Raw genomic sequence first — 12,730 nt, forward strand, 5'->3', positions numbered from 1 at the left:
ACCTGCATTGCTTCAGTATGTATCCACCTGTATGAATGGATGCAATGTGAATGCTGTGTGTAATGTTGTGTAAGTCGCTCTGGATAAGAGCATCTGCTAAATGCCGACTACATTACATTACATTACAGGCATTTAGCAGACGCTCTTATCCAGAGCGACTTACACAACTTTTACATAGCATTTGTTTTACATTGTATCCATTTATACAGCTGGATATATACTGAAGCAATGCAGGTTAAGTACCTTGCTCAAGGGTACAACGGCAGTGTCCTTACCTGGGAATCGAACCTGCGACCTTTCGGTTACAAGCGCAGTTCCTTACCCACTGTGCCACACTCCGTCCGACTATGCCATAATGCTTATATGTAGCAGGCATCCAGATTGTAATTTGTCACCTCTATACTGTAGTCTTTGTTTCTGGAAGTTCGACTCTGTTAAACTGTTAAACTATGACTATGGTTTTGGCATACAGGCTGCTTTCCGTATTTTTTTTGGCACAGTAACGTTCGGGGACTTTCGCACCTAGTGTGTCTCCAGCTTTGATTTATGTACACGGGCAGCTCGGACCCTTCGGAGACGCGAACCGCGCCGGTAGGACCGTAGCCGTCCTTGGATACGCGTTAAAGCGCACAAACAGAGGCCCAGCGTTGTTAACAGTCCCGGCATTGACTTTTACCGCTCGTTATACGGAATTAGGCATGCGTTAAGACGGAATGTCTGAGAAAAAAAAACAACTCTTCAAGTCCTCCAAAATATTTACGGCTATTTGCATATGCAAATACGTTTGCGCTCGACTTCACATTGGAATTTGCCTGATTCTCTGGTGAGCCTCCACAGCTGGGTAATTTGGAGGTTCTCGGTTGGCGCCTCTGCCCCCTGGTGGCCAGAGAGGGGAAGAGCCGGAAGGGAAGCAGCAAGGGAAGGTGGACGTGACGGTTGAAACGGGGCTGCAGAACGGGTCTGTTAACACAGAACTGGGGGATTCTGTCCAGCGGGATATAACGGGGACGCCAAGCCCCCCCGGTCGTTTCTAACCGCGTCGCGTGCCGTTTACCTCCGAAAATGTTTACTCTGCGGAGGATCTCGCGATCCGCGGGGACTCGGTGAGCGCCGGCGCAGGCACAGATTGAGTGACAGGCACGCCGAAGCAACTGAAGCAGAGCGTCGTTTCGGAACACAGAATGAACCGGCGAGCTGCAGTAAGCATATTTTCACGCACGGGTTGGACTGCATAATGCGCTCGGTGAGAACGAGGGAGTTCGTTTGAACAAAGTACCGAAATCGGTTTTTGCGTGACAGTCGGCAAAGCGGTGGCAAGTGAGTGACAGACGGCTCCCTCTCCCGAGCTGGAGCCCGAGCCTGATGGGAGATAGAGCGGAGGTGTCAGAAATTTGGGTGTGGTAACCCCCCCCCCCCCCCCCCCCTCTTCGCTCGCTGCCCCACCACAGAAGGGTCCACCTGCATGATGTCGGAGTGGATCACCTGGTCCCCCTGCAGCGTGTCCTGCGGGATGGGGGTGCGGTCCCGGGAGAGGTACGTCAAGCAGTTCCCCGAGGACGGCTCCATCTGCACCCTGCCCACCGAGGAGTCGGACAAGTGCGTCGTCAACGAGGAGTGCTGTGAGTGCCCCTCTACCCCTCCCTAAAATGAGCTGTGGGTGCCCCTCTACCCCTCCCTGAAGTGAGCTGTGAGTGCCCCTCTACCCCTCCCTAAATTGTGCTGTGAGTGCCCCTCTATCCCTCCCTAAAGTGTGCTGTGAGTGCCCCTCTACCCCTCCCTAAAGTGAGCTGCGAGTGCCCCTCTACCCCTCCCTAAAGTGAGCTGTGAGTGCCCCTCTACCCCTCCCTAAAGTGAGCTGTGAGTGCCCCTCTACCCCTCCCTAAAGTGAGCTGTGAGTGCCCCTCTACCCCTCCCTAAAGTGAGCTGTGGGTACCCCTCTACCCCTCCCTAAAGTGAGCTGTGGGTGCCCCTCTACCCCTCCCTAAAGTGAGCTGTGTGTGCCCCTCTACCCCTCACTAAAGTGAGCTGTGAGTGCCCCTCTACCCCTCCCTAAATTGAGCTGTGAGTGCCCCTCTACCCCTCCCTAAATTGAGCTGTGAGTGCCCCTCTACCCCTCCCTAAAGTGAGCTGTGGGTGCCCCTCTACCCCTCCCTAAAGTGAGCTGTGAGTGCCCCTCTACACCCTCCCTAAAGTGAGCTGTGAGTGCCCCTCTACCCCTCCCTAAAGTGAGCTGTGGGTGCACCTCTACCCCTCCCTAAAGTGAGCTGTGGGTGCCCCTCTACCCCTCCCTAAAGTGAGCTGTGAGTGCCCCTCTACCCCTCACTAAAGTGAGCTGTGAGTGCCCCTCTACCCCTCCCTAAAGTGAGCTGTGGGTGCCCCTCTACCCCTCCCTAAAGTGAGCTGTGGGTGCCCCTCTACCCTTCCCTAAAGTGAGCTGTGGGTGCCCCTCTACCCCTCCCTAAAGTGAGCTGTGGGTGCCCCTCTACCCCTCCCTAAAGTGAGCTGTGAGTGCCCCTCTACCCCTCCCTAAAGTGAGCTGTGTATGCCCCTCTACCCCTCCCTAAAGTGAGCTGTGAGTGCCCCTCTACCCCTCCCTAAAGTGAGCTGTGAGTGCCCCTCTACCCCTCCCTAAAGTGAGCTGTGAGTGCCCCTCTACCCCTCCCTAAAGTGAGCTGTGAGTGCCCCTCTACCCCTCCCTAAAGTGAGCTGTGAGTGCCCCTCTACCCCTCCCTGAAGTGAGCTGTGAGTGCCCCTCTACCCCTCCCTAAAGTGAGCTGTGAGTGCCCCTCTACCCCTCCCTAAAGTGAGCTGTGAGTGCCCCTCTACCCCTCCCTAAAGTGAGCTGTGCTGTGAGAGCTGCTCTTTTGCACCAAAAACAGGAACAACACGCTGGAGCTCTTTTCTTCTCACCTGCTGATATATATAGTTATGTGACGCCTCCGCTAGCATTTTATATCAACTCAACATTGTAAATAACTTTTCACATACAGTCTGAGGCAGTTATTTAACCCTGGCCTTACCTCGAGCGCTGTTAAACCTTGCAGCCCCCAGCAGCTGCCTGGTGACAGAGTGGAGCGAGTGGGACACCTGCAGCGCCACCTGTGGGCTGGGCATGAAACGGCGGGAGCGCATGGTGAAGATGCCCCCGTCAGACGGCTCCCTTTGCAGCGCGGAGGTGGCGGAGGTGGAGAAGTGCATGATGCCCGAGTGCCGTGAGTACCCATCCTTCAGCTTCAAATACCCACGATCCCCTCAGCCTCCAATTCCCACAATCCCCTCAGTCTCCAATACCCACGATCCCCTCAGCCTCCAATTCCCACAATCCCCTCAGCCTCCAATACCCACGATCCCCTCAGCCTCCAATTCCCACAATCCCCTCAGCCTCCAATTCCCACGATCCCTTCAGCCTCCAATCCCACGATCCCTTCAGCCTCCAATTCCCACAATCCCCTCAGCCTCCAATTCCCACAATCCCCTCAGCCTCCAATTCCCACGATCCCCGCAGCCTCCAATACCCATGATCCCCTCAGCCTCCAATTCCCACGATCCCCTCAGCCTCCAATTCCCACAATCCCCTCAGCCTCCAATTCCCTCGATCCTCGCAGCCTCCAATACCCATGATCCCCTCAGCCTCCAATTCCCACGATCCCCTCAGCCTCCAATACCCATGATCCCCTCAGCCTCCAATTCCCATGATCCCCTCAGCCTCAAATTCCCACGATCCCCTCAGCCTCCAATATCCACATTCCCCTCAGCCTCCAATACCCATGATCCCCTCAGCCTCCTATATCCACGATCCCCTCAGCCTCCAATGCCTATGATCCTCACAGCCTCCAATGCCCATGATCCCCTCAGCCTCCTATATCCACGATCCCCTCAGCCTCCAATTCCCACGATCCCCTCAGCCTTCAATTCCCACGATCCCCTCAGCCTCCTATTCCCACAATTCCTTCAGCCTCAAATTCCCACAATCCCCTCAGCCTCCAATATCCACAATCCCCTCAGCCTCCAATGCCCATGATCCCCTCAGGCTCCAATACCCACGATCCCCTCAACATCTAATACCCATTATCCCCTCAGCCTCCAATACCCACGATCCCCTCAGCCTCCAATTCCCATTATCCCCTCAGCCTCCAATGCCCATGACCCCTCAGCCTCCAATACCCATGATCTCCTCAACTTCTAATAAACATTATCCCCACAGCCTCCAATACCCACAATCCCCTCAGCCTCCAATACCCATAATCCCTTCAGCCTTAGATACCCATGATCCCCTCAGCCCCCAATACTCTGCAGCTTCCAATACCTACAATCCTCTCAGCATTCGATACCCACAATCCCCTCAGCCTCTAATACTGACAATCCCCTTAATCTCCAGTACCCACAATCTCCTCAGCCTCCAGTACCCACAAGCCCCATGGCCTCTAATACCCACATAACCCTCAGTCTTCAATACCCATAATCCCCTCAGCCTGTGGGACTGAAGCCCCATTTAGTCTGATGGGCTGAAGCGCGCTCTGTGGGTGTCCCTGCCTGCGCAGACACCATCCCCTGCATGCTGTCGCCCTGGTCGGACTGGAGCGACTGCAGCGTGACGTGCGGGAAGGGCTCACGCACGCGCCAGCGCATGCTCAAGTCCCCCGTGGAGCTGGGCGAGTGCACCGAGGACCTGGAGCAGGTGGAGAAGTGCATGCTTCCCGAGTGCCGTGAGTATTGCAGCCTTTCCCCCACGCGCATTACACAGCTGCAGCGCATTACACAGGCATGCGCCAAACACCAAACACGTGAGTGCTGCAGCCTTTCCCCCACGCGCATTACACAGCTGCACTGCGTTACACAGGCATGCGCCAAACATGTGAGTGCTGCAGCCTTTCCCCCACGCGCATTACACAGCTGCACTGCGTTACACAGGCATGCGCCAAACGTGAGTACTGCAGCCTTTCCCCCACGCGCATTACATAGCTGCACTGCGTTACACAGGCATGCGCCAAACATGTGAGTGCTGCAGCCTTTCCCCCACACGCATTACACAGCTGCACTGCGTTACACAGGCATGCGCCAAACATGTGAGTGCTGCAGCCTTTCCCCCACGCGCATTACACAGCTGCACTGCGTTACACAGGCATGCGCCAAACATGTGAGTACTGCATCCTTTCCCCCACGCGCATTACACAGCTGCACTGCGTTACACAGGCATGCGCCAAACTCCAAACATGTGAGTGCTGCAGCCTTTCCCCCATGCGCATTACACAGCTGCACTGCGTTACACAGGCATGCGCCAAACTTGAGTGCTGCAGCCTTTCCCCCACACGCATTACACAGCTGCAGCGCATTACACAGGCATGCGCCAAATAGGGTGCGCTTATACACGCTTAATAAAACATTAATGACCATGTCATAATTAAAGTTTTGCTATATAGTCCAACATTTTAAACACTTTTGATTAAGCTGTTACAAGGTTGGGGGTTACCAGATATCAGGGAAAGGTTGGTAAGGTTGTAAATGCTTAATAAAGTATTAATAATCACATCGTAACTAAAGTTTAGCTTTTCAATTCTGTGTTTATGGAATCTTGCAAAGGGGGCAAAAGCTTGCTATTACAAAGGGGGGGGGGGCTGGGTTCCCAGGATTTTGTTTCTCTCTGTGTATATATTGGGGTGGCAGGTGTGCAATCCCACCAAAGTTACACCTTGGCAGGGTAGCATATTTATATACTACTGCTAAGACCAGGCTGTTACAGCAGAATTTGTCCAGTGCAATGTCATCCGAATGCACAAGGGCATCGTAGCTTGTAGCTCATCTTACCTTGTAATCTCTGCTCCTCCGAATTTTGGCACTCACTGTCCACATATGATTTCGAATGTTCAGCGAAGCGTAGTCCATAATTTGAGTTCCATTCTGGACCTCACCTTCTTAAGTAAAAGTTGACCCCACCTAAATTGCTGCTTTGCAGTGAACTGTGTTGTAAGTGGAAGAATGTATTTATATCCTGTATATTTACGGAATAAAAGGCGTTTAAGCATTGCTCATTCGAGGTTGGTTCGGCTGCGTTTATTTTCACTGTTTCAGGGGAAATTTTTTTCACCGTGAAGAATACACAGGTTTTACCAGCAAAAGCAGCAAGGGGGGGAAGTGCAATGTAGCCAGAATAAGGCCACTGCTCACCCTGTATAATTCAGCAGGGAACAGTGAAGCTATTTCAGGCTCGAAGTTTGAACGTGGGAGATAGGTAGTCTCTGAATGTACTCTTTATTAGAACAATATTTCTTTTACACAGTAGGATCCCCCTAAAATGCTTTCTTTGTTTTGCACAATATATTCTGAACTGTATGAAAGGTTATTCCCAGTGCACTCGTTTATGGTTGTTCTTTTCAGAAAAACTTAATAACAGAATGTTCACAAACAACACAAGAAAACAGTTTTTTTCCCCAAAACTATCGCTGAAGCTAAGCAGCCATACCACCCTGTACCCTTCTCATGGCTAACTGCTGAAGCTAAGTAACCATACCACCCTGTAGCCTTCTCATGGCTAACTGCTGAAGCTAAGTAACCATACCACCCTGTACCCTTCTCATGTCAAACTGCTGAAGCTAAGCAGCTATACCACCCTGTACCCTGCTCATGTTAAACTGCTGAAGCTAAGCAGCCATACCACCCTGTACCCTTCTCATGTCAAACTGCTGAAGCTAAGCAGCCATACCACCCTGTACCCTTCTCATGTCAAACTGCTGAAGCTAAGCAGCCATACCACCCTGTACCCTTCTCATGGCTAACTGCTGAAGCTAAGCAGGCATACCACCCTGTACCCTTCTCTTGGCTAACTGCTGAAGCTAAGCAGCCATACCACCCTGTACCCTTCTCACGTCAAACTGCTGAAGCTAAGCAGCCATACCACCCTGTACCCTTCTCTTGGCTAACTGCTGAAGCTAAGCAACCATACCACCCTGTACCCTTCTTACATCAAACTGCTGAAGCTAAGCATCCATACCACCCTGTACCCTTCTCACGTCAAACTGCTGAAGCTAAGCAGCCATACCACCCTGTACCCTTCTCTTGGCTAACTGCTGAAGCTAAGCAACCATACCACCCTGTACCCTTCGCACGTCAAACTGCTGAAGCTAAGCAGCCATACCACCCTGTACCCTTCTCACGTCAAACTGCTGAAGCTAAGCAGCCATACCACCCTGTACCCTTCTCTTGGCTAACTGCTGAAGCTAAGCAACCATACCACCCTGTACCCTTCTCATGTCAAACTGCTGAAGCTACTGTAAGCAGTTCTACATCTACGTGAAAAATCTACACGAAGATTAAAAATCGAAAGATTACAGGAAGGTCGCTGGTTCCAAATTGAATGCGCCGAAAGGCTCAGAAACGAACGGGGGTGAAGGGTAGCGATGGGAACTTAACGACGGTGTGTAACGCGGATTCCCCTCCCCTCCCCCCCCCCCCCCCCCTAGCCACGGACTGCGGCGTGTCCGAGTGGTCCGAGTGGTCCGAGTGCAACAAGTCGTGCGGGAAGGGTCACGTGATCCGCACGCGGATGGTGACGCTGGAGCCGCAGTTCGGCGGGAACGCCTGCCCCGAGACGGTGCAGCGGAGGAAGTGCAAGGTGCGCAAGTGCAACCGCGGCGCCGGGGCCGCCGCCGGCGAGGAGCGCAGGAAGCGCAAGGAGGACCGCGAGAAGAGGCGGAGCAAACCCAGCCACGACGACACCGCGCAGGAGCACCCAGGTCAGCCGCCGTCCCCACCGCGCCGACGCTGTCTGCACCATAGATATCTCTAATGCTAGAATAAAGATGTCTGCACCGTAGTTATCTCTAACACTAGAATATGGACGTCTGCACCATAGATATCGCTAACGCTAGAATATGGCCGTCAGCACCATATAAATCTCTTATGCTAGAATATGGCCATCTGCACCATGGATATCCCTAATGCTAGAATATGGATGTCTGCACCATAGATATCTCTAATGGTAGAATATAGCGTTTGCACCATAGATGTCTCTAACGCTAGAATATGCCTGTCTGCACCATAGATATCTCTTACGCTAGAATTTTTGCCATTTAGTACAGAATTTATCAATATACTTCCAGATTTTTAAACATTCTGTGCAAGTGTTCTTTGGCTACTGACGCTATCTTACGTATCTACGAACATCGAAAGAGTGCATACTCTAACCTTGTGTGGGGTTGTGTTAGTCTGCAGATCCTTACCACACCCTTAATAATACATTTATTAACGTCTGACCAGCAACGCGTGTTTCTGAGGAACAGTATCGCAGTTAAACTTGTTATTGCATTACGCCGTGATATCCGGATTGTTTTTTTCCCCACCAGAGTGTTCCCGAGCCCCAAATCTTTTAAAGGCGCCGGTGTGACATCATCGCCACGTAACGTACCGACTACGCGGAGCGTAGCGGCTGATGGGATGATTTGAGGAAGCGCGTTTATCTCTGTGGCCTCAGAGCGGGGCGCTAACGATGCTAAAATCCGTTCGGGGCGACGTTGGGGGCGGACTGCGGACTGCGAGAGCCGAGTCGCGAGGAGACGACGGGGGGGAGGGAGGGTTAATTTATTCATCGGGCCAATTGTTCGATGAAAAAAAAGCGTAATGGTTTTTTGCCCGAAGCGGCGGGGGGGAGAGCTTGGCTTCCCTCGCTCCCTTAAAAAACGAATCACGGTTGCTTAGAAGGAGTGAATGTAATTTGTCAGAACCCGTATTGGATTAAGTGTCCCAATTTAACCTCAGGTTTTTTGAAGGTACCGGTAAAGTTAAGTTAGACGTGTGGGCACCCTGTCCGGAATGGGTTGGATTGGACTTAAAGTAGAACCTTCCAGTAAAGGGATGTAGTCATATAGTGCGCCTAATCCTGTACACTAAAAATGTTCAGTGTTAAATCAAGTCTAATAGTGTACACTGTACTCTGATAGTGTACATTTTACTCTAGTAGTGTACACTTTACTTTGATGGTGTACATTTAACTCGGACAGTGTACACTTTACTCTGATAGTGTACACTTTACTCTGATAGTGTACATTTTACTCTGATAGTGTACACTTTACTCTGATGGTGTACACTTTACTCTAATAGTGTACATTTTATTCTGATAGTGTACACCTTAATCTGATAGTGTACACTTTACTCTAATAGTGTACATTTTATTCTGATAGTGTACACCTTAATCTGATAGTGTACACTTTACTCTGATAGTGTGCACTTTACTCTGATAGTGTACACTTTGACGCATGTTTCTGGGGCAAAATGTCACCATATCATATCTACGCCTGAATGTAGTCACAAAAGGCTTAGTGAATCTGGCCCTGAGTGTTTTCCACTACTAACACTGCTTCTGATACACCCTGACAACCAATCCTGACCCTCGCTCACGAACTGACCAATCACGGTCCCCTATCGCTTACTTCCGCACGGCCAGACGGCTCGACGCTCCCTGTCCGTTTGATAAAGTGACCCATCGCTCTCACAGATGGTCATGTAAATATGCGGTGAATATGGTCGTATAAAACCCAACCCTGAGGGCCAGACGTGATTGGTTAGTGCTTCGACGGGGGGAGGGGGAGCGCCTTTAAACTCCACGCTAATGAGCTTCAGACGGTAGCAGATGCTCCCCCCCCCCCCCCCCCCCCCCCCCCCCGCCCCGGTAGTGAGGAGGGAGGTCCCTACTCGCTCCCCCACCAGGTGCGCATCGTCTCTAATTGCGGGGAATGAGAACACGGCGTCCGTCTGAGATGATGTCATTTCCCCTTCACGAGTAATTTTGCCACAACAGTATACCACGACATTGCAGTATACCACGAGAATACAGTATACCACAAGATGGCAGTATATCACAAGATGGCAGCATACCACAAGATGGCAGTGTAGCGCAAGATCGCAGTATACCACAAGATCCTAGTATACCACCAGGTCCTAGTATACCACAAGATGACAGTATATCACAAGATGGCAGCATACCACAAGATGGCAGTATAGCGCAAGATCACAGTATACCACAAGATCCTAGTATACCACAAGATCACAGTATACCACCAGATCCTAGTATACCACAAGATGACAGTATACCACCAGATCCTAGTATACCACAAGATCACAGTATACCACCAGATCCTAGTATACCACAAGATCACAGTATACCACAAGATCCTAGTATACCACAAGATCACAGTATACCACAAGATGGCAGAAAATCACAAGACCGCAGCAGTGTCAGTGCGATCTTGTGCTTATACTCTTGTGGTATACACTTCCCAGAAGAGCGAAGTTAAGGAAAGCCCCATCTAAAATTTTCCCAGCGTAACCGGGAACGGACACATTCTGCCATTTTCCCCTCTTGACAGTGCTTGTAATTTGTGCAATTTGTACCAATCGACAAAGGTCTCAAATCTCCACTGCATAATTCCGTCCTAATTCTTGCAAACGGGACACGATATATGAAACTGAATGCTATATTTTCCATAGGCTCAAATGAAAGCGGACATGAACAGTATCTGTTATGCCAAACACTCATATTGAGGTCTGGGGTTTCCGTCACAAATACACATTCTTATCTAAAATTCTCTTGGAAGTCGCAGGCACTGAGTATTCTTTGTTCCATGAATGGCGACGTCTAGTTTTACGAACAGTGTGGACTAGAGGAAACTTTGACGACAACTGATCTTCTAACTACTGTAAAGAACTAAGGGATAAGCCGTCTAAGAAAAAATACAAAGCGTAGGGTGTGCTGCTTTCTGTGTAACAGCTGTCTCTGTGCCATATCAGAGACAGATTCACTAGCATGTTGCTGCAAATCAAGTAACCATGCTACCATGCAGCGCAGTTCTGAAGTATTATGGTCTGTTTTGTTCTAAGTTGTGAACCATGACATTTCATCCATAAGATTAACCTTCAATCAAGATTTTTTTGAGGGGTGAGGGGGCTCAACATGCCCTGAAATGGGGTCTGTTCATTAAAAAGTTCGGTAATTTCCACACGGTGAAACCGAATTGTGTAGAAATTCTATTGAATGCTTGAATATTTTTTTTAATTTTAAACTAAGCATGATTCAGACAGTGCCCTGTGCTACTGTTTCCTGCTAGTATAGGTGCATGAACGTTCCACATATAGGGGGCTCGATTTGTGATTTGTTCTTAATTTGCAACAGTTTAACATGCACAGAAGCATGTGCCTCTAAATCTCTCACCTCAGTACAGCCACAGTCTATAACTTCTTAAATATTCTCACCTCACAGTACAGTCCCACTCAAAACTCCTTAAATACTCTCACCTCCCAGTATAGTCCCAGTCTAAAACTCCTTAAATACTCTCACCACAGTACAGTCCTAATCTAAAACTCTTTAAATACTCTCACCTCCCAGTATAGTCCCACTCAAAACTCCTTAAATACTCACCTCCCAGTACAGTCCCAGTCTATAACTTCTTAAATACTCTCACCACAGTACAGTCCCAGTCTAAAACTCTTTAAATACTCTCACTTCAGTACAGTCCCAAAACTTCCTAAATATGGCTTCCTTCCCATCACCACTGCTTAGCACTCCAATATTACATAATAATAATAATAGACCCTGTACCTGTTTGTGGATGCGTGCGTTCATGTCGTACTCTGTACAGCGGGGTGGTCCTCGGACTCAGGCCTCCCGCTGACTCCTCCTCCTCCTCCTCCTCCTCCTCTCCCCTCTCCCCCCCCCCCCCCCCGGGCGGCGCAGGGTGCCGGATGCGGCCGTGGTCGGGCTGGACAGACTGCACCAAGCCGTGCGGCGGGGGCATCCAGGAGCGCTTCATGACGGTGAAGAAGCGCTTCAAGAGCTCGCAGTTCGCCAGCTGCAAGGACAGGAAGGAGATCCGCGCCTGCAACGTGCACCCCTGCTAGGGGGCGCCCCCTCGGGGGGCGGGACGGGGCGGGGCGTGGGGGGGTTGGAGGTGGGAGGTGGGGGGTGGGGGGGGGGCGTTTGGCGGGGGGGGGGGGGCGGGTTTGCTAGATGATCCTACGGATTCGGTATAGGGCTGACAAGGAGCAAAATCAGTCTTGTGTTATTCCGGGTCTCAAGGCACTGGCTTGACTTCTATCTTGTTTTCCGTGAGGGAGGGGGGCAGGGAGGGGGCCGGGGGGGTAGGGTGGGGGGCAGGAGGGGGTGCTCCATGGCTTTTTTTATGTGGATCAGGTGAAGGCTGGAGCAGGGGTGTCCAAACCGAATCCCGAGGGGTTACCCCGGCGTCTCCGGCGTTTTCGTGGGCCTTCCTTCCGATCGGAATGCAAGGCGAGGCATTCGAGAACGAGGTGCGCGGGTCCCTTCGGCCGGTCGACGACTCAAACGAAACCCTCGCGCCGAGAACAACCCCCGACAAACCGGCGGATGCCCCCCCCCACCCGGGACCGGAGTTTGACGCTAGCGGGCCGGAAGGGCCGGGTCGCGATAGTCAAGGTCGCGAAAGGCAGCCTTCTCGGCCCGGATCGCGGGTTTTTGCGGCCCGGATCGCACGACCGCCCCCTCGCCCGAGCCGTTTTAACTCGAAACAGAAGCTTTTCTCTGCGGCGGCGCTCACGCGGACAACAAGTCCCGTATCATAAGCATGCCTGGCTCTTCCGTTTCTTTTTTGTTTGTTTGTTTGTTTGTTTGTTTTTTAAAAGTTGAGAAAGTCGCGGTTTTCTCGAGCGGCTAGCGGAAAGCGCGCTAACCCGATAGAAGAGTCGATAGAAGAGGACGGCAGTTGAG

The 12,730-nt window shown here is 51.3% G+C and overlaps 1 protein-coding gene across 2 annotated transcripts in view; it reads left to right on the forward strand.

The window, feature by feature from the left end:
- Positions 1-11,916, forward strand: part of LOC118214852 (spondin-1-like) — a 134,808-nt gene extending 122,892 nt beyond the window's left edge. For both annotated transcript variants that reach the window (XM_035395121.1, XM_035395122.1), the window contains exons 12-16: positions 1,449-1,619; positions 3,045-3,212; positions 4,542-4,706; positions 7,458-7,730; positions 11,723-11,916. In XM_035395121.1, the coding sequence (XP_035251012.1) occupies positions 1,449-1,619; positions 3,045-3,212; positions 4,542-4,706; positions 7,458-7,730; positions 11,723-11,886 (941 nt within the window). In that variant the 3' untranslated portion in view covers positions 11,887-11,916. The remainder of the gene's footprint in view (positions 1-1,448; positions 1,620-3,044; positions 3,213-4,541; positions 4,707-7,457; positions 7,731-11,722) is intronic.
- The last annotated feature ends 814 nt before the right edge of the window (positions 11,917-12,730 follow it).

This window comes from Anguilla anguilla, chromosome 16, assembly GCF_013347855.1.
Source record: "Anguilla anguilla isolate fAngAng1 chromosome 16, fAngAng1.pri, whole genome shotgun sequence".
Taxonomy (NCBI): Eukaryota; Metazoa; Chordata; class Actinopteri; order Anguilliformes; family Anguillidae; genus Anguilla; species Anguilla anguilla.